This window comes from Anolis carolinensis, chromosome 4 (genome assembly GCF_035594765.1).
Source record: "Anolis carolinensis isolate JA03-04 chromosome 4, rAnoCar3.1.pri, whole genome shotgun sequence".
Lineage (NCBI taxonomy): Eukaryota > Metazoa > Chordata > Lepidosauria > Squamata > Dactyloidae > Anolis > Anolis carolinensis.
The window spans coordinates 25,062,393-25,084,896 of NC_085844.1; the positions used below are offsets into that span (position 1 = coordinate 25,062,393).

General features: G+C 37.1%; 1 protein-coding gene and 1 long non-coding RNA gene across 6 annotated transcripts in view; both read right to left on the reverse strand.

Moving 5' to 3' along the window:
* oxr1 (oxidation resistance 1) overlaps window positions 1–22,504 on the reverse strand; it is a 282,299-nt gene that overhangs the window by 11,615 nt on the left and 248,180 nt on the right. The window contains exons 1-2 of one of the 5 annotated variants that reach the window (XM_008108257.3): window positions 15,971–16,161; window positions 8,174–8,254 (exon numbers count right to left, since the gene is read on the reverse strand). The exons of 2 other annotated variants lie outside the window; for them this stretch is intronic. In XM_008108257.3, coding sequence (XP_008106464.1) covers window positions 8,174–8,254; window positions 15,971–16,036 — 147 coding nt within the window. In that variant the 5' untranslated portion in view covers window positions 16,037–16,161. Of the gene's footprint in view, window positions 1–8,173; window positions 8,255–15,970; window positions 16,162–22,504 lie in introns of those variants that run through there. 2 more of the 5 variants (XM_062980091.1, XM_008108258.3) reach the window with 2 other exon arrangements.
* LOC134298808 (uncharacterized) lies at window positions 154–7,701 on the reverse strand. Its single transcript, XR_010005897.1, has 2 exons — window positions 4,890–7,701; window positions 154–4,776 (listed from the first exon to the last, which is right to left on the reverse strand). It is a non-coding gene; the product is annotated as an uncharacterized LOC134298808 (long non-coding RNA).

Consider the following 22,504-nt stretch of genomic DNA (forward strand, 5'->3'; position numbering starts at 1 on the left):
AAACTACCTATCCTATACAGAGCCTGTGAAATTCCAAATAGTAAAGATTATACAACTGATCAAGACTTTTCAGGAGTACTCTTTCTGTTTGCAGCAAGTTCCAAAACATGGCCTACTGAATAATACATAACAGCTTCTGTCTCAATTTTTCCATTTAAAATATCATATCGCGCCTGTTATTTCACTTGTATAGCCACTGACATAACAATCTATCACACATGCAATCAAACTAGATACAATAGTGGGATATTTATTTATTTATTTATTAAGTACAGGATCTGTCCAAATCACAGAAAGGTGGTGAGGCAAAGATCTATAGAAATCCTGGTCGGAGGAAATCATACCAAACCTCTCCTCCTGATGATTTCCCTTACAAATAGCAAATACTGTATTTTACTATTCACTCTTTTCTTAAAGTCTCAGGTTTTGATCAAGATATGAGTTTAAATGTGGATTTCACTTCATCAAATTTGGACTGTCACTTACACTTATAAAACTGGATCTGAATTAAAACTAAGTCCCTTATAACAATCAATGAAGTCTAATAAATACTGGTATTTTTAGTAAGATACTATTAAAATGGTACTTATTTTTGTTCCATATAATTGGTGCACAGAAACTTACCCTAAATGGGTACTGCCAAACATTAACAAACTCCACTCTCAAAAGAAACAAGACCAGTTTTCCCCACTTTTGTAGTACAAACACTGAGAAATACACCTGTATTTTTCCATGCTTTTAAGTGTATTTTACTGGCTGCATTGTATTTATCCACCTAGTCTAAGAAAATAGTATTAAGCAATCAGTGCTATGTACAGCCAGCTTCCGTGCAAATATGAAGAACTTGTTTCTCTTAAGTTTGGTTTCTGAAGACAAATGTTTTTTATTTAGACAAACTGATGATTGTGTTCTACTGCTCAAAATAGTTTACGTCCTGGATACCTGAAAATCATTGCAATCCCTCGCCTCCAAGAAACAGCAGATATTTACCACTTTTCCATTTTTACCTTCCTGATCTGGCAGTCCATATCTACTAGTGCATGTAACATAATATGTTACTGAGGCAAAATAAAAGAATAGAGCATGAATCTGTGCAAAAGAGCTGTAAAATAGCAGTCAGAAACAATGCAGAAATGGCTGGTTGGATGGGGATGCTTGAGTAATTTTTCCCATTTCCCTCAACTTAAGCATTTCTGGTCTTGAGGTTTGGTTAAGAAAATCAAGACACGTAGGGAGAGGATTTTTAATAAAGTGTAAAAAGAGAGGGGTTTGGTCCTTTTTCTCACTAGTTCTTTACTCTAATATTCCTTTTCATATTTCCCCCATTAAATTTTTAATACAAATATGTGCGGAATGGGGAAGGGTACGAGAGCAGATATAGAACAGGGACATTTTTAACATCTTATATCTTCATCATCTTCTTCTAAAACAAAAAAGGTTTCCATTATGATAAAAAGGAGAGAAAAAGAACATTCATTTTCTAGTCTAAAACAGAAGGATAGAAAAGCAGGTGTACAATGTTTTGAAACAAAAGAAACAGAAAAGTAAAGAAATGGAAAATAAAAAGCTCTAACTAATGCTTCCTACCCTGTCTCTGCTGTCTTCTTCATAATAAAAAATCTATTATTTTTGTCATAAAACAACTTAACTTTAGTAGATTAACTTTCCAGGACCCCTTGGATATTATTGGGGATTCTGTTATTCTTGTCACTAACTTCTCAATTTTTCCTTTTCTTGTTATTCCTATATCACTGTATTATTAATTTTCCCTTAGTACTATAGGAAACCAGTATTTGGAATACTGGGAATTTTTCTTGTTTCCAATAGTAAGCATAAACAATTCCTTTCTTTTGCAACTCTCTGGTAGCAGACAAAACCCTACCTATTAGTTTGACAGTAACCTATTGTTTGGACTTCTGAAGTACTATTTATAATTGGGCCCTGACCTTAAATATCTACATGTTTAATGCAAGGATAAACAAAGGGCTGTCCATGGGTCACATGAGGCCCTTGAAGTCCCACCTGAAGACCCCAAACTTCCTGCCCCCAAAAATAATTGAGTATTTCTCCCTCCAAATGGTTCAAAACTGCTGCAAAACAAAGTGAGAGCCCTCCAGAAGCTTCTCTCATGACCAAAGAGGGTGATAAATCACCCTGACATTTTTTTTAAAAAGGATTATGGAAGGTGGGGGGGGGGGAGCCTTTGGTGTGCTCATATACCGTAATGCTCTGTGTGTGCACAGAGGTGAAAATGTCTCTTGACAGATCTTATCCCTGCTTGAAAGATGACTGCTTGTCTAGCAAATGCACTTTTGAAAATAGAAATATCTATTAGAGCCAGTTTTCATCTAGCCATCAACTTGTAATGTAGTGCTATTAATGTTTCCAGACCTCGTTCTGTTTCTTCAAGCCCCTCACTTTTAATCTATCCACTGGGATAAATCTGCTACATCAACATAGATCTCTGAGAGCACAAAGTATTTCACATCTACATCAATGATTAGCAAGTTCATAGTCTTTTCCAAGAAACATTTTACTAATGCACTCTGCTGACATTTGTCCTAACAGCACTACATTGGTGTTGGTTTTCTAACATGTTTTTGTTTCGTTTACTTATATTTACAATAAAAAAGAAATTCTTTTTAGAATAGTGAAACTTCTGCAGAAGCAGCTGGACCCTTCAAAGACTAACAGCTGCTAGAACAGGCGGGAAATGGAAACTGAGATATAGATTTTCTGTCATTAATTGTAAATTCATAATTTGATAGTATAAATTAGGCCAATGAGGAACCACATAGAATATCATTTATTCTGGTAAGCAAAGCCATGGGAGTCTTTTCTTCTATGTGTAGCTAATTGTAAATATAACTAAGGCACAAAAATATTAAAGAACCTCTCACCTTAGACAATTTCTCTGTAAAGTAAAACAACTACCATTTGTATTTATTTTAATATAGCTACACTAAAGTGAATGGCAAGGCAGAGATTAAATCTAAAGACTTAACCAAACTTTGGTTCAGAGCATTCTGGAACAAACAGAACAATTCATTTCTTCAAGTGTTAGAAAATGCTCATGCAATTTTAAAGATATGCTTTCAGAAATAATGTGCACAGCTATCCTCCATGTGTACACATGCCAACACAAAAAGACATTTTCTGATTAGAGTGCAAGTCATGCCAAGAAGCTTACAAAGTTCAAGTTACCCAAGAAGCTTAAAGTACTGGAGAAAAGAAACAGAAACAGTATCTATTGCCCATTATTTTCATTCATTTAATAAAAACAGAGGAATACTAGTTTTATCCATGTAAAAATGAGGAAAATACTTCACCTGGGTACTGAGTTATATATAGTTTCAAATTAACTCAATATTTCCATGTCAAAGTTGAGTGCAATGGTTAATTTTTTTAAAAAATGTTTTTAACTATGGCTAAAACAAATTTTACAATCTACTTTCAACCTTTTAATCAATTCAAGCTTCCGTTCTATGCTGTGAAATGCAAAGTTCTCAGCAGTTTGGAATAATGTAACAGTGAAAACAAAGCTTCAAAAGATAAACAAAAAATTCCTCTGTATTTGAATGAACTAGAGCCAAGCCAAAATACCCCTTTTAGTTTCATTTCCACTTTTGTTATTGTTTCTCAAAGCATTTCAATTTATTTAGTTTTTGAACGTGATTTCAGGATGTCTCAAAATTCATTTTGTTGTTGTTCTGTTCAGGACGTGGACATTGAAAAAGAGGATGCACATTCAAATACATTTACTCTTAAATTCAAAGGTAGTCTGAAAGCCAAGCCCTGTGAAGAATGGCTGAGCTGGGTGTGTTCAGCTTGGAGAAAAGAAGATTGAGAGGGGCCATGATAGCCATGTTTAAATATCTGAATATCACATTGGGGAGGAGGTAAGCTTGTACTCTGCTGCTCTGAAGACTAGAAGGTGGAGGAATGGATTCAGACTGCCGGAAAAGAAATTCCAACTAAGCATTTGGAAGAACTTCCTAAGATCTGTTCAAAGATGAAATATACTCCCTCAGATTGTGGTGGAGTTTTCTTCTTTGGAGGATTTTTTAAAAAGACTGCATGGACATCTGTTAAGATTGCTTTGGTTGGGTGTTTCTGAATAGCAGAAGTGGGTTGGACTGGATAGTCCTTGTGGTCTTTTCCAACTCTATGATTACATAACCCTTGACCGAAATCACATATTACAGACATGAAGTCTGGAAAACAATTCTAAAAAAGAACAAAAGCTTAAGAAAAGTCCAACTGAAATGTGTTAAGGTTATATTGGTTAGATTATCTCTCTCTATTATTAACAAAAAATGACTAGGTGTGGCAGTTCAGGAGGACAATTTATACTCAGAAAATGGGTTAATAGATTTATCTGAAGCCTGGCAATATACAAAAAGACTGCATGGGGATGATCTGCATTGATATTGAAGTTAAAAAGCTATAAAATGCCTTTATTTCAAGATATTTAAATTTTGACAAGTGATCTCTACTAATGCTACTCAAAATGGTAGTCCATGAACCAGCACTGTTCTACAGGTCGTCCACTGTCAGTCCACAGAAAGTTGCCAATAAGAAATAAAGAGTTGTAGCTAATGGACATAAATATGGTACTTTCCCCAGGAGTCTCATGGAAATGATAGGCCCTCACATCAGATAGCCTGAGAAACACTAATATACAGCAGCTTTATTGGTATAATCTGTAAAGCTGGGACCAAAAATGTTGGGACCAAAAATGTTATGATGTTATAGGGTTGTTGTATGTCTTTCGGGCTGTGTGGCCATGTTCCAGAAGCATTCTCTCCTAGAGAATGCTTCTGGAACATGGCCACACAGCCCGAAAGACATACAACAACCCTGTGATCCTGGCCATGAAAGCCTTCGACAACACATTATGATGTTATATTTTAAAAACAACATTGTTTCTGTTCAAGCTATTGTTGATGGATAAATGAATCAAACTTTAGGAATAAAAATACACAAAACTTCACTCTTCTTAGGCATTCTATCTCTGACTCAGAACAGCTGTCCTTGAACAAGAAAAAACCTACAAAGGAAGAAAGAGAAACAGCGAAGTGGAATGTATTCATAAACTCCAGTATAGCAACAGTGGGTTAAAGAGACAATGGTTTCCTGGCACATGACACGTGTTTATAATCCAGCCTCATGAAGCCTGAATTAGCCACTTTATTACAACTCCTTTCTGGTTCTCAGGCAGTATCAGACTACATCCCAATGACATCCTCCCTCATTCATATACTTACCTACTCACTCTGGCTTTAAGCAACTTCTATCCTCCTCCCTTTATAGTCCAACAAACGTCTACAAAACTGAACTTGTCACCTTATTGCCATACTCGCAAATGTTATAATCTATGTCTACACGCAAACACACACTGACTATAAAGGCCTGATCCCAGGCACTTCATTCCATACATCTAAGGAAACAGACTTAAGTCTACTGTGCCTCAAGGAATTGTTCATGTTCCACATCCTTCTCTTACCAACTCTATAATTTTGGAATCTTAAAAATGCAGAAAGGAATGGAAAAGCAAGAATCCTTACAACCAATAACACATTCTTAAACACGAATGATTAATGGAAGAAACTACTAAACAATTCCAACTGTTTGTCTAGTGAATCTTATTTGGGAGACGTCAATAGAAGTGAAGTAGAAAGAATGGAAGCAGATCTTACTCTGCTCTGGGCCTCTGAGGGAGAGGAGGGCAGCCAAGCACAGCCCCACTGTGATGAGATGACCTCTTCTTCTCCTACTGCAAAGACTGCTGCTCTGGCCTTTTAGAAGAGCAGCTGGACACGGCTCTGTTCTGTCTTGGTCCCACATGGCTAGGTCTCTTTGGCTTGGAGTCCTACCTTATTTAGGTTGTGGGCCTAAGGGCAGAAGACTGCCAAAGAAATTATTTGTAAGCTGTTCTAATAGCCTTCAGACAGGAGGATGGAGTAAAATGTTCTTAAAAATACATAACTGAAGACATCGGAAATATGTTTTTATTGCCATCATAATCTGATCTTGTTAATAATAAAACAAACTTTTTTTATAAGTAAGTTCAAAAGTACAGTTGCTATTTAGGGCTTGAACTACTACTTGGCTTTAAAAGGTTATGGGGTTTTTAAATTGGAGAGGAGTGGCCACAAGGGAGGTTCTCAGTACCTCCGTAACAGTCTAGCATGCCAACAAATCTGCTTGAGAAATTTAACTTTTTCAATACTTAAGTTGAGAAAAGTTGAATTATACTACCCATGCCAGTAAGATGTAATTGTGGCAAATAAGTGAAGAAATTTGAAAGAGGGATCTGGAATAATTGTGACTTGTGGGCCTCAATAATTTTTCAGGCATTTTAAGATGGTTTGTGATGCTTAGACCCTTTTAGAATCTTTATTAGTATGATGGAAGCCGAGCCCACAAAAATCTATACCAAGGATTCTGCATGCTTGAGCTTCAGTATATCTTATACAGTATCAGATTCACTGGCATTCAGAACCCCACACGGAAACAATAAACAAAGAAAGATACACTCTTCTATAAACACCTCTTTGGAAATGAATACACAAATTGAAGAAATGTCACAATCTCTAATCATAAAAATACTTCCTTCCTTGCTCTGGAGCAAGGTTGGGCCTCTGTTCACAGAGCAGAGAATATTGTTGCATCTGTTGTGGGTCAATTCATTTATACCAGCTGCATCAGAAATGACACATCACTACTGTTCTCAGGTTCTTGAAGATTTTAGGGGCAATGTTAGTTTTCTTATAAATTGGGGAGTTGTTGCAGGCCTCAGAGGTGGTAAATACAACAACCTCATTTTCCTTCCTTTAGAGACTTGAGGGTTGCAACAACTGGATTTGGAGGCTATATGTAGCCCATACAGCACTTTTTCCATGCCTTTTCTATAGCTTATATTCAGTAGAAAGGCTGAAAGCTCTTCTATGCAGACAGTATTGTTACCAATTGAGCATTTGTAACATGGAATTACAGTTTCAATCACATAATCTCAGATTTAGCTTGACTGCTTTGCAGAAACATCCAGCTCCAGTGATACTAGAATGAAATACAGACAAAATACCATACCGTATCATCTAAACTGCCTAGCTATTGAACCATAAATGCAGCATTTTCACACATTCTGGAGATCCTCTGATCATGGAAAATCATCAGCACAACATATTAAAAATCAAGTTGGTCTATTGCTATAGATAGAGCATACAGCACATCCGCATTATGAATTTGTACTGAACTATATTAGTCACATATGAAAGTATTTAGCCTCCTTTCGCACTTACATGTTTCCTCTATGTCTTCTATATAATCAGATAAAGACTCTGTAAATCTTTACTTCTAGATAAGTGCTTTTTGCAATAATATTCACACAGAACCATAGGTAATGTTAATTGTTTAGATTAAATTGTCAGTTTCAGAAACCAGTTTCAATTGGCTTGTTTTAAACTAGCTTGAGTTAGCATCTGGATGACAAAACATTCAAAACTGGAATATTTCAAACTCCTCGTCAAGTTGTGTAGACAGTGAAAAAGAAAAGGCTAACGTCTGAACCTATGCTACTAATACAAGATACCAGCTCTATTTTCAGCCTTGTATTCAGTTTGGTGAAAATGGGAAATGGCACATAAAAAGGATTTGATAAAAGCTTTTTTTTTTTTTTAATCAGGGAGATTTTCAGATGCGGACCTTCTCCAGGAACTCCACAGATCGCTTGGCTCTCAGGGGCCAGGAGTTGCCTTGAGCTGAGTCCTGTAGATACTCATGGTCTGTACAGTTCCCTGGAAAATTAAATGCAGTCCTTTGGTTTTTTTCTACAGCTCTATTTGACTAATGACTATGACCCATGACCTGTATAAAATACTGAAAAGAACATTATTCTAGTGCATATTCTTCATCCAAAATTTGAAAGCATGAAAATGGAAACTTGAAACAGTTTGGCTCAGCTCTAGAAGTGACTAATTTGTCACACAATGTCACCATAGCACTCAACCATACCACTGTATATCCAAAAAGAAGAAATTTTCTGTTGGGTTTCTGCAGTGCTGTAGGTAAAGATAAACCTGCTGAATATGGAACTAGTGCTGATGGAGAATACTAGAGAGAAAGATGTTTTAGCTTCTGGACAAGGGAGGTTAGCTACTGAAGAGAGCACCTTGAGACGTCTGCAGAGTGTGCGTAGTTCTTCACTATTTAGAGCATCGATCCTGCGGTGATACTCAGCCACTGATACTACCTGAATGTGGAGACAGGAAGACAATAATTCCACTCACAGTTAAAGAAAAATAAAGAGCAAAAATAATAAGTAAAACAAACAACAAAGTATGGAGAAGCTGGACAAGGCAAGGAGGCACATATAAAAAGAGACCAGAAACATAATAAAATTAAAATTTAACACAACATTTACCACAATAGTGAAAATGATGCAGAGACCTTTCAGTTTTACAGTTTAGAATGAGAACAAATAACAGTATTTTCAACAAAATAGCACCAGAGATCTGATATATCTTCACAGCAGAGCAAAAAATCTGCTAGAATAATATATACACATGCAGATCACAAATCATTTCTTCTTATGAATCTGTTCTGCTATTTTTAGTTGAGAATAAATGTAATTTAATGAAACACAAATAGAAGCAAAGGCATATTTTTTCCTTGGGAATCACTAAGAAAGGAACTGTGAATAAACCTTCCATTTCAGAATGCCTTTATATTCATGAATGTTGTGATCACATCTAAAATACTGTGTAGAGTTCTGGTACTCAAGAAAGATATTGCTGAGATTAAAAGTTCTAGAAAAGGCAGCCAGAATGATAAACAAATGGGAAAAATTCCACATAAAGGAAAGTTATGATGGTTAGATCTTTGTAGCGTAGGGAAGAAAAGTCAAGTAGCATGTGTGGAGGAGAAATCAGCAAGGACTGGATGGGTACACAGTTAGGCCTCCATATCCATGAGAGATTGGTTCCAGGACCCCTCATGGATTAAAAAAAAGAGAGAGACTGGTGCTTAAGCCCCTTATATAAAGGAGGTTTACATAAGAGACTTCATTCCATTTGTGCGGATTCAGTTATTCTTCCACCACCACTCAAAGTGTACTCTCATGGTAACTGCCGTGCACATGAGCCACAGTCTCCCCCCCTCTCTACCCTGACAACCAGCCATTTCTTTTACTCCTGTTCACTCCCTTCCCTGTCCCATCTCAGGGGCTTCTTTGCCTTCAATGAAGTAATACATAACACCCTCTAACATAGTCCTCTCATGAGGCCAGTGGAACAAAATGAGACATCTCACGATGCTTTTAAAAATAGGGTTGTTGTATGTCTTTCGGGCTGTGTGGCCATGTTCCAGAAGTATTCTCTCCTGACATTTCGCCCACATCTATGGCAGGCATCCTCAGAGGTTGTGAGGTATGGAAAAATACTGGTCTTTTAAAAATATTTCCTGAATATTGCATCTTTTGATTTTTTTTAATGTGTGAATATTTTATTATTTTTGATCTGCAGTTTACTGAATCCATGGATCCAGAATCAAGGATATGGAGGGCCTACTGTATACTTCCAGTAACAGAGGCTTCTCGATATCAATTGCTGGGGCAAATGCCAAAAGAAGATGTGACTGTATCCATAACCTACTTGTCAGTTTCCTAAAGGCATACTGCTAGTGATTCAATAACCAAAATATTGAAGCTTATAGGTTTCAGATCTCATTCAACATGGCCCTTAGGTTCATAATCTGGATATTAGGTGACCACAGTCAATTTATTTTTTTGTCATCACTAACTTTGCACTCTTTTTAGAACAGTAACATTTCAACTTGAATAATTCTGCAAGCATACACATTGCTTTCTCTCACACATTTAACTGGCTGGGTCCAGAACTAACTGACAACTATTCAACAATTAAGCCCAAATTATGGCTCCCATTGCACAATTGAGTGCACAATTGCGGAAAGCTACAGAACTATGTCATACTAAATATAATTAGGATCTCGCCCTATATGTTAATAAATGTGCTCAGTGCTGCCAGCCTGGATTTCACACACCTAATTTCCTCCAATGCCTCCACCAAGAATTAATTCTGACTCTATTATGTACAGAAGTCTTGTTGCTGGACATCTTTCAAGGCTCAAGTCTACAAGGTAATAATTCTATTGTTTAAAATGTTTTTGTGTTATATTCTATATAAATACACCTCAATGCAGCAATATACCCTAAATAGCATCTTCAGTGGAATTGATCGCATGCAGATGTGCTAGGATCACTTGAAGTATGACTATTTGTTTTCTCTAAGGCTTGGGCCACAACTATTATTTCCTATATACACTATTACATATCAGGTAGATTTAACCCACAAATGTTGAATAATGAAATGCTGTAGAGGAACTGGTTGACTCTCTTGATAAGAATATGGGAAACCACATGCTCTGAAATACTTTATTAACAAATTTGTATGATGTATGTACAGAATACAGCAGGCAACCTGTGCTCTTCTAGTGTTACTGGACTGCAACTTCCTTAATTGATTAGAGCTATAGACAGTAGGTAACCATTAGAAGGGGGGAAGGTATGTTTTTAACAATTAACGTACCTTCTAAATTACCATCACATTGCAATTAAAAGTGGGGGAATGTTCTCAGGTTGGTTTTATAGAGCTTTCAACAACAAACATGCAACAAGGTTATGTCTGTAAATAATAAAAGTTATGGGGCATGTTAGGATATGTGCCTAAGAGTACCCTCCCCCACATCCCCTCACTTCTCCCTTTAGTTTCTTCCCATCCGCACCCCCATGCCTTTCCTCACAACCTTACCCATAAATCCCTCCCCCTGTCTTTCCTTTAGATTGTTCTTGTAATGAATTTTTAATAAACATCATTTTGAAAAAAAAGGATATGTGCCCAACAGGAAAAACAATAGTTGTGAAAAAGTCATGTTACATTCTAACCATATTCAATTTTCTTTGAGCCAATATAGCATTGATGTTTGAACATTGGAATATTATTCTGGAGACCAGAATTTGAATCCCCGCTCAGCCATAAAAACATACTTTGTGACCTTGGCAAGTCACACTTGCTTAGGCTCATTGGATGACGAAGACAAACTACTCTTGACAAGAAAAGGTTTGTCTTAGGGTTATCAAAACCCAGAAATGACTTGACAGCATGCAACAACAACATTTGGTACCCAGTATTATATATGAAAATATCTATATAAATAAATAGATCAACAGTACCAAACCTCAAATTGTTGCTAGTAATTCAGGCACAAATGGTATAGCCAATATCTAAAAAAAGGTTTAAAAAGTAATCTAAAGCTAGTGTGACCTTCCTAACTTCCCTAATTACAACAAAGTATCTTCTGATTCTTAGGCACAGCTAGGAAACAAAAACTAGAACAAAATGCCTCCAGCTAATCTGAGAAACAAGATACATCCTCCTTTATTAGAGGATGTATCTTTGCGAGATGAGGCAGTCCTCTATCTGGCCTACAGGATGGTCTTCGTCCCAGAAATTTGCTCCAAATATTCTGTATTCAATACAAGCTAAAATTGCCTCCATTAACACAGGTTTTATTGTGTCAATATGCTACATAGATTTTGGAAATGTGCTGACAACTCTATAATCAACCTACATTAGTTCTACATACCTGGATAGCTCTCACTGCAAGAGTGCATAACTATATGATCCTAGAGTTCTGTTAGTCAAAACAACTGTGGCTAAGTCTGCTCATGATTGCTTAGTTTGCTTGTTATCTTTGACCAGCACTATCTGCACCATGAACGTGTACGAACATGATTATAGTCACCATTAGAGGGGTAGTTCTAGTAATTTTTCACAGAGACACCATCCAATCAGAATGCAGCTGGGTGAGAATATGATATTGCTTTGTATGAATATGTAGATATAAAAATATGCAAATGATGGCGAGAGAAAAACATGCACCTCTTGCAGTCATATAATCTTAAAAATCCAATGCAGTGAAGACATGAACATGGTAAAAATGTATTTTTGTTTCAAGGTGACTTCATAGTGGGGGAACTATGGAGCTTTCAAGGCCAATTTGGGTTTAGATTAAAATGGGTGAGTGTGACATCAGTGGGATCAAAACAGGGAAGGATGGTGTGCATTGGAGATGGATACAGCCCCTGTGTAGACTCAGCCCAGAAAAACCCTATAAAATTTACATATGGAAATCCATTTGTGCGCATGTACACATATACCCACAAGCAGCTTTGCAATCACACTGAAGGGCAAGGAATACAGTGCCTTGAGATATAGCACAGCTCATTTTCATATAACCATCATTTACGATTAAGTGAAAATGCATAATATCTCTTCACTCTCACTCTGAATTTACGGTACATGCCAGAAGTACAGAAAAACAAGTTAGTTTTTCAGTAGTATTAACACTATGGGTTTACTATCCCATTACTGGGAACGACTTAAAGGTTTCAATGAAGCAGAAAGATCAGTTAATTGTCCTTCAATGAATCAGCGTGAATGTTCAATGTAAAAAATACAGAGATCCTCCCTGGAATATACCATTAGAACTGCCACCTTTCTATGCATTTCTCCAAGCTAAAAATACTTCATCATGTCTTGTATGGAAGAAACTAAAGCTTTGGAAAATAGATAACAGGAAACTAAATGCAAAACCCAAGGAAGAAGTGAACCATCGTTTCTTTACCTCAAATTACACTCTGCCTGCATATATGTGAATAAGGACTTTAGAAGCATTGGTTTTGAATTATTGTAAACCACTTTGGATGACATATTGGGAGAAAGCTGAGGAATTCAACATGCATATACTGTACATGTATAAAAGGAGCACCGGTGGCGAAGTGTGTTAAAGCACTGAGCTGCTGAACTTGCAGACCCAAAGGTCCCAGGTTCAAATCCCGAGAGCAGAGTGAGTGCCCGCTGTTAGCTCCAGCTTCTGCCAACCTAGCAGTTCAAAAACATGCCAATGTGAGTAGATCAATAGGTACCACTCCGGCGGGAAGGTAACAGTGCTCCATGCAGTCATGCCGGCCACATGACCTTGGAGGTGTCTCCATTTCTATCCCACCTTTCTTAACCCCGAAGGGAACTCAAGGCGGCTTTACACATAGGAACTATTTGATGCCATAAAAACAAAGTACAGTTAAAGTAAACAATTAAATAGAATTATAAAGTACACTTAAAACAATTTAAAACATTTAAAACAATACCATCTCAATTAATCATGTGATCCACAAACGTAAACCAGGACTTTCCAGTAGTCATTGCACATCATTCCATACTTGTACAAGTTCTCCGAAGAGTTGGTCACTAAGCCATATTTTCACTCTCTTGCAAAAGTTCAGGAGGGAGGGAGCTGATCTAATATCCCTGAGAAGGGAGTTCCACAACTGAGGGACCACCACTGAGAAGGTCCTGTCTCTCACCCCCACCAGTCGCACCTGCGAAGGAGGCAGGACTGAGAGCAGGGCCACCCCAGACAATCTTAAACTCTAAGATGATTCATAGAGAGAGATACATTTGGGCAGGTAAGCTGGGCCAGAACCATTTAGGGCTTTATAGGCCAAAGCCAGCACTTTGAATTGTGCTTGGTAGCAGACTAGCAGACAGTGAAGTTAGCAGAACAGGGGATTGTATGCTCCCTGTATGCTGCTCCAGTGTGCAATCTGGCTGCCGCCTGCTGGACCATTTAAAACTTCCAAACAGTCTTCAAAAGCAACCCCATGTAGAGCATGTTGCAGTAGTCTACTCAGGATGTAACTAGAGTGTGGACTACTGTGGCCAAGTCTGATTTACCAAAGTACGGGCACAACTGGCACACAAGTTTTACTTGTGCGAATGCTCCCCTGGCCACTGCCTGGTTCCAGGCTCAGCGATGAGTCCAGGAGAATTCCTAAGCTGCAAACCTGAGTCTTCAAGTGGAGTGTACCCCCGTCCAACACAGGTTGTAAGCTTATATCTGTTCAGCCTTATGACCTCTGTCTGGTCTGGCTTCAATTTCACGTTGTTCGCCCTCATCCAGATCTTCACAGTTTCCAAGCACTGGTTCAGAACCTGAACAGCCTCCTTAGTATCAGGTGGAATGGAGTGATAGAGTTGAACGTCTTCTGCATACAGATGACATCAAACTCCCAAACTCCGGATCATCTCTCCCAAAGGTTTCCTGTACATGTTAAGCAACATGGGAGACAGTATTGAGCCCTGCGGGACCCCACAGGACAATGGCTGTGGGGCTGAGCTGGTGTCCTCCAACAACACCTTCTGAGATTGACCTTTTAGGAAAGAATGGAGCCACTGCAGAACAGTACCTCCAAGATCCATTCCCATCTGGCATCCCAGAAGGATACAGTGGTCTAAAGTATCGAAGGCTGCTAAGTGGTCCAGCAGAAGCAACAGGGACACACATAATAAAATTATGTTTATTAAGACGAGTGCTTGAAAATAGTTCAAGATATGTCATCATCATTTTTTTCCTATGTGACAAATTGAGGAAAGTTCCAAACTAATGTGAATTAAGAGAAAACCATTAAAATCCTGTTCAACAAAATTAGAATCTGTCAGGAAACTGTCAGATTCTACAGTTCTTAGTTGATGTATCCCAAAACACCAATGTGGAAAAAAGCGAAACAAACAGCAGTCCTTAACCAAAGAGTCAATGGCTTATAAAACACAGGAAGTGAGTAAGACAGAGAAAAATCCAATTCACTCTGCAACAGCACAAAACATGAAAATACAAGGATGCTGCGACTATGAAGCTTGTCACAGAAATGATTCTTTCACATTTTCCGTATGCCTTCTAGAATGGATCACCACTGGTGCAACGATAGCAAAGTCTCCAGAAGCCCAAGTGGGTGAAGGCCCCATTATTGAAATGTCGAGAGAAAAAAACTGGGAAGAGATAACCTTATAGATGTGCCCACTTCTTCCACACTAAGGATTAGTAGCTTGGCCCAAATTTCTAGTTGTAGTCTGTAAACAGGGACTACAATCACTCTGGATGACTAGTCCCACTCCTTCCTCTAGTTTGTGAAAAGCAATTGTGGCCCAATGGAGGACTCTTATTTTCCCAGCAACTCTACAAAATAATGACTCTGCACAGCTCAAACATTTAATGGAATGTGTGTGTGCGTGTGTGTGTGAATAAACCAAGTTCTACTTTCAATTTATTCCATTATCCTAACAACTTCAATCAAGTATGCAATTGTTGGATCTTCCTGTGTGCTTCTGGGAAGCACACAGGGAGATCAAATAAGCCATAATTATTAAACAAGCAATACAGTGACTGTTCCCATTTTTACGATTATGCCTTTAAAAACTTGCGCAGGATGAATGGCTTCCTATGTATTTTTTAAAGCTTAGAAGCAGTTAATATTAAGCTACAAGGTTTGGTTATAAGAGGCACGATTCATATTTAGAGCAGGAATGGAGCCGATCTGTATCTATAGATATTGGACTGCAATTCCCATCAACGTTCACTGCTGACTATGCAATGTAACTACATCTACAAATCCATGTCTCCCTTTTCCTTCTCTATAGTAATACATACAACTCAGTATCTTGTAATTCAAGAGCCATACTTCACATTGGCACTTGAAGAGCATGATAATAAAATTATTTTAGACTGAATACTGTGCTTAATTGCCATACACTCACTACAATGCACAAAATCATGCTGGTCACGATACAGAACTTTCCAAAATGCACTGCCTCAAACCATATTAAAATGTTTATTCCATGTTCCACTTAAAACATATAGCTAAATTCAGCTTTTCAGTAAAAAAAAAACACAATCCAAAATTACCATATGTTTGCACATTAACAATTGTATACAAATGAGAATGCTGCACCTAATTTTACAATCAAATCAGAAAAAGGGGCTGTGTGCCACAGCATCATCCTCAGTATCACAATGACAATCAAAATAGCAACAAAATATTTCTAAAAGGAATTACCAGGTTATATTTATTTTTCACTGAGTGATGTTTTCTTCCTTTCTTGCCATACCAGAAACGAATCATTTCCTTCAGAAAAAGAGGTTAAATGGATTTTAGCTTTACATGAGGATTTCCCCACAGCATTCTCTCTACCTGCTTTCAGTCCCAAATACAGCAGGACCTTGCTAGAAGACAGAATAACTTGCTAGTTGGAGACTTGACTGACAGGATAAGCAGCTAATGGGGGGGAATGTATGTACTCACTGGGGTGTGTCTTGCTCAGTGTATGAACAACAGAATGGTTTCTATATTCAAGGGAGGTTGCAGCACGCTACAGTGCTAAAAAAAGCAAGCTCTCTTAAAGAGACACAACACTCTGTTAAGAGTCTAATGAGAAATATGTGCAAACAAAAATAGTTTTCTGTATCCTTCAAGAAGACCTTTATTTTTCTTATAAAGCTGATAATCCAGGACTAAATATATCCAGCGAGACCAGTTTTTTGTTTGTTTGTTTTTTACAATTAACTCAAACTACCATTTTCAGTGCAGAGATTATACTGAAGAACTGCAATTTTTGCAATATTTATGATGATTCACTTTACCTTCACCTTTGCCAGGAAAAATGAAAAAGTATGCAATAACTGAGAAAAATGTCAAAACAAAAAAGGAGTTCTACTAAGCAGGGCTAATTATTCCGGACTAAGTTTCATGGAACAAAAAGCATTCCAAGATTTTAAGATATAAAAAGACTAAGAGAGAAATTTTCAAAGAAGAAACATTATTATCTTTAAAAAAATGAGACATACTTGTAGATTGAACATTGGCATCCAAGCCATTATAATAAGTATGCATTATATCACGCAGACAGCTTGCATACTGGTTATACTTGTTTGCCCATACTGAAAACCTGCTGGTTGTCTTATACTCCACAAAGCCAGGATAACTGGAAACTAAGGCAGCAATAATGATGTAGGATGTTAAATTATCAAGAATTTGCTTTGAGTTCTTTTAGAATTCGAAGAGGCATCAATTACAATTTGAAGTCATTAGGACAACACCCCATTTTATACATGCAGTTACTATTGTAAACAACAAATAGACACGGACCATATAATTGGAAAGTTGTTTTAGCTACAGTCGACCTCAAAACAATGAACAAGATGTTTGTGAGATAATAAAGCAACATGGTATTATGAAGAATCCTTGTAGGTCCCAGGAACTACATCCTCCCCGAGGGGATTTGAATTTGAAAGGCCAAGACCACATAGAAGACCACATGTAAGTAAGCATAATCTGTAATACTGCACATTGTTGCTTATCATTTGTTTGTTTGTTTTTAATCGTGTCAGACGTGATGCGAGAACATACTGCAAGTCGCTTCTGGTGTGAAAGAATTGGCCTTCTACAGAGACGTGTCCAGGGGACGCCCGGATGTGATAGCTGGGAGGCTTCTCTCATGTCCCCGCAAGCTAGAGCTGACAGTGGGAGTTCACCCCATCTTGCAGATTCAAACGAACAACCCAACCTTCAGGTCAGCAGTTCAGCTGGCACAAGGGTTTAACCCATTGTGCAACAGCAGCTCCTTCATCATTTGTTAAAGAACCAGCTTTAGCTTTCTTGTCATGGCTTTGTGAACCTTAAGCCAACATAACACAGCTTTAATTCTAGTCTGAAACTGGCAGAACTTTTAATCATTCACTTTTCCTGACTTCTGAAAATGAAATATTTTGCTACGCCATAATATATAAAGCAAAAATATATTAACATATAATTAGCTGAAGTGCATTTAAAACTTTCACTGGTGGATCCTCTTCCACTACTGGAGTAAGCTTACATCTGAGTAATTCTGTGTAGGAATCCAGCAAATCCTTTTAGTCTCCACATTATACACTTCACCAATGATTTATTAATAAGTGTTTAAAATAAAATATTTATACTCAATAAAATTAATTTAAAAAATCAATTTCTCAGCAAGTTTTCTTTAAGGTCTAAATTGTTCCTTTGGTAGTTCTTCAAGATTTAAAAAAAGAGTTGGGCCTCAGTCAAACTTCAGAATAGATTTCATCCTTATGAGGTCACACTTAACAATGGACACAATACAAAGAATCCACTAGTTTCCCTTGCAAAACAAAACCCCTTTGAAAACAAAGGCAGCATTCTAGCTTCAGAATAAAAATGTGCGTGCACATAATAAAGTTGCGAACATTTGCTCTTATAAATTTTAACAGATCATGACATTCTTAATACCTTTTCAACTACTGCTCAATCAAACTTATCTTAGATTAATGAATGACGGCTCTCCTGAACAAGATAAACAAAACATATCAGTAGCTTTTAGCAAGATCTAATAGACATGCCTGTTTGAAAACTCTAGTAAAAAGTGCAAATGTGACAATATTTTCTAACTTTCTATAAAAAATTTATCCGAACTCATTGAAATCTGACACAACTTAACACTTCCTAATGTAAATTGTGGCTATCGCATAAACCATGCTATCACAATAAGCAGAATTTTATATGCAATAGATTTTGGGGCTTATAAAGCAGGGATCTGTTTGTTTACAGCCTGGAATACTAAGGGGTCAAAATCTTTAATATTGTAGTATTACAAATGCATTACATAAAATGGAAGTGTCATGCAGAAGACTCAGTTGCGTAGGTCTAACAAGAATGGATGTATGTGACTACACAGGTTTTGGGAGAAAAGCATACTTCCCTTGTTCCTGCAACTACGAAACAACTCCAGAATTGTAAGGACTGTTGCAAGATTTTTATTAATGAAAGATAGATAACTTTTTAGGCATAGAGTTTACACAAAGCATATTCTGCTTTCCCAAAAAGATAAATTGTATTCAAGCTTCATGACACTGTCAAACTTAATGCCAAAATACATGATCTTGCTCATCACCAACATGTGAAGAATATCTGTACACTATTCACTAGACAGGAAGAGAGACGGGATGGTGAATAATACCAATGGGATCTACAAATACTAAACATAAACACTATCAGCATGAGTAATTCTTCAGTTTTTTCAATGGATTTACATTTTGAAATCTTCTCAAATAATTTTGTTGTGGGAGAACAGTGGCATTCATGCTTTGTGGAAAGGATTATATTTGCTTCCTTTTTTACTACACAGTAAGAAAAAACTGCTATCATTGCATCTACTACACACTCCTTGACTTAACAACTCTTCCTGAGTGGCAGAGGGGTCACCATTTCTGAGAAAGCCAAAGGTCCTTCCAGCATACAGATCATCCTGCTACATAGTCATGTTGACAGGCATTTTGCAAGCTTTCTAAACGAAGCAAGGATAAGAAAAACCAGTCTGACAATTCTAACTGGAAAGTTCATAATTTCAGTAAAATAAAGAAACTTAAGGAATGAAGTCTGGATTAACAAAATGTGTCCAAGGCATTGTTATATATACAGTATATACATCAATAGGCAAAACCAGGACCACCCGCAATAAGTAAAATTCCGTGAAGTAGGGGCACTATATTTCAATATTTGTACATTATATTAGTAGTTAGGTGGCCTTTCTTCCCTTTGCAAGCCTTCTTCCTGAGCTTCTTCCTCTCCGGCGCCTGCCAGTTTCCCATTTGAGCATGCACCTCCCTCTCGTTGGCATCCAGAGTGGCCTGGCTGCATGCCGACGACATGGAGGGCGCATGTGCAAAAGGGAGACTGGCACCTTCTGCGCATGCACACCTCTCAGAAAAAACCTGCGAAGCAGTGAGGGAGCGAAAAGCGAACAGCAAAGTAGGGAGGGAACACTGTACATACTGTATATACATCAATAGCTTTGCCTATTAGATGCAAACATATATTTCTGTAACGTGTACTGAAATTTTCCTGATAATGGTAACCAAATTATAACTTTCCTCCAAATCTTAAGCTTCATTTGTTAGTATTAAGTTCAGTGATTGGATATGTATATTGTTCGTGTGTGTCTTCAAGTTGCTTCCAACTTATTGGCAACCCAACCACAATGATTTTTTGACAAAAGTTGTTCAGAGGGGTTTTTCCTTTTTCTCTGAGGCTGAGAGAGTGTGACTTGCCTAAAATCACCCAGTGGGTTTTCATGGCTGAGCAAGGACATAAACCCTGGTCTGCAGAGTCACAGTCCAACACACAACTCCTACACCACAATGACTCATGCCTCTAGAATGTTATTAACAGAATAGGATATATTCACAAATATTGTTTCATGGCTGAAAACACTCAGTTAAAATTTAGAGTGATTTCATATTATTCTGAATCTAGCAAAGTCGGATGTATTTTGATAAGTGTTACATTTAAACAGAAATTCTTTGCCAGATTAAAGATAAAAAACATACCACACCAAGGAAAACAATGATGTATCAAGCTCACAATTATGACAACATATTTAAAAGTTTACAAAATATGCAAGCTTTTAAAATGTCAATAGTGCCCCCAAAGATATAAATAAGGCATGAAATGGCTTACATGCTACCATTCTTCTTCCATTTTTTTTAGCTTTTAAAGATATTTCGCACTTCACTTCATTCCTCCAATCTCAGCTTTTCTAAACTTGTCAAAATATATTTGACCTTGGTTCTGTTTAAAACTTTTCCTGTTATATCCAAGTACTGTAATTTTCAACACAGAGAAATGTGAAGATGCTGATTTGGAAAACAAAACAAAAGATCCAGATGCCTTAAAGAGAAATGTACTGGCAGCTAACCATAGCTAGATGGTTACAACAACCAATTAAAACTGTTCCACTGGTTTCTTTATTTATAGAAAGCATTCTCACATGTGATTTAAAAGGATGCTTACTAGATTAAGAACAAATGTTCAAAGAGTTTTTATCAAATGATGTTAGTTAGTCCAATTATTAATCATTACTGGAAAATATCCAAATGCCAATAATGCCATACTGTTTGTATAAATACATGCTATTATTTCTTCTAAACAGCTTATTAAAGAACCTCTCACAGACAGAGGTTTTAAATGAAAGCTACTGCAGATTGCTATACAAAATTTAATCATGTCAGAAGCAAATTGAGGCAAGTCACTTCTGGTGTGAAAGAATTGGTTGTCTTCTAAGAACTTGTCCAGGGGCCCACCCAGATGTGTTACCATCCTGCAGTGGGTTTCTCTCATGTGCCCGCATGAGCTAGGGCTGACAGATGAGAGCTCACCTTATCTCGCAGATCCGAACCGCTAATCTTCAAGTAAGCAGTTCAGCTGGCACAAGGGTTTAACCCATTGCGCAATAAGTTACTAACTTCAGAAAACAGAGTCCCTGAAACTGGTTGACTTTCACTATAAGTTGCAATATGCACATAGAAATGTTTCTTAAATGGAAGAGGCAATTACAATATTTCCTAAATTACAATTTATAGGAATTGCCAGTTTCACTCGTCTTAAATTACAGAAATGGGGAATCCACCCAAACAATATATGTACATGTAAAAAGATGTTTCAATTAAGCTTATTTTATTTGTTTTCTTTGCATGCCATTTTTCTCCCAGAGGTTCCCCCCCGCCCCCCGGGAAAACTCAACTAAAAAACTTTACAATAAAATTTGAAAACTAAAACACATTTTACATCCACATCAGTTTACACCACATCAGTTTGTATTAAAACAAACAAAATTTTAAAAAGTAAATAATCACAATAAGAAGCTTACAGTGAGCTGCAATATAAAATGGAAACAAGATGTAAAGAATAGGGAGGAAAGGAATTTGTTATTGATGGGAAATTCTGCTAGGATGAAAAAGAAAGGTTCGGTGTCAGAAAGGGTCTGTCTATATAAATGATGTGCAGCTACAAGGAAACGTGATGTGGTTTATATGGCAGATGGGGGGAAAACCCAAAGGTCAAATTCAAACAAAACTGATGATGGGGTGAGGGTTAAACTGCATTAAGAAATCTGGTTTCATGACAAAGACGGATCCATTGATAATATGATGACAAAGAATAGAGATGTTATCATTGCTAAAGGAATTCTTATAACTGATATATCATTCATAATGGTTTATATAAGATATATTTGCATAGATTTCAGTAAGGAAGTTTTGGACATATGGGGGAAATGGTTATAGTGATGCTCTATGTAATCAGTTCAGTTTAATAATACATAATAGACATTGCAATGATCAAATGATGTAATGATTAAAAGGCTTAGGTCGGAGAAAATGTTAATTAGTGATATTTTAAAGGCTATGAAGCTTTCAAAACAAGGATGATGAGAAAGAAGAATATGATTAAGTGATGTGTGGTTTTGAGAGACAAGTAGAAATAGGGTACTGAAAAAAGAGAATTGTGATGCTAAACAGAGAACCCTCAAATAATGGTATATATACATTCACTGAAAGGAAGAATACAATAATTTTTCCTCTTTCAATTTGTTTTCTGTATATTTCATTCTTCCTATTTTTTCCTGTGCCTTGTATTCCTTTTTGGCTTTTTATGTTTGAAATGTATCTCTCTATAAAAACTGTCCAACTGATCACCAGACACTTAAAATTTAGTATCTTGCTGCCAAATTACTGCCCTCCAGAGTGCAGTAGATGGGTA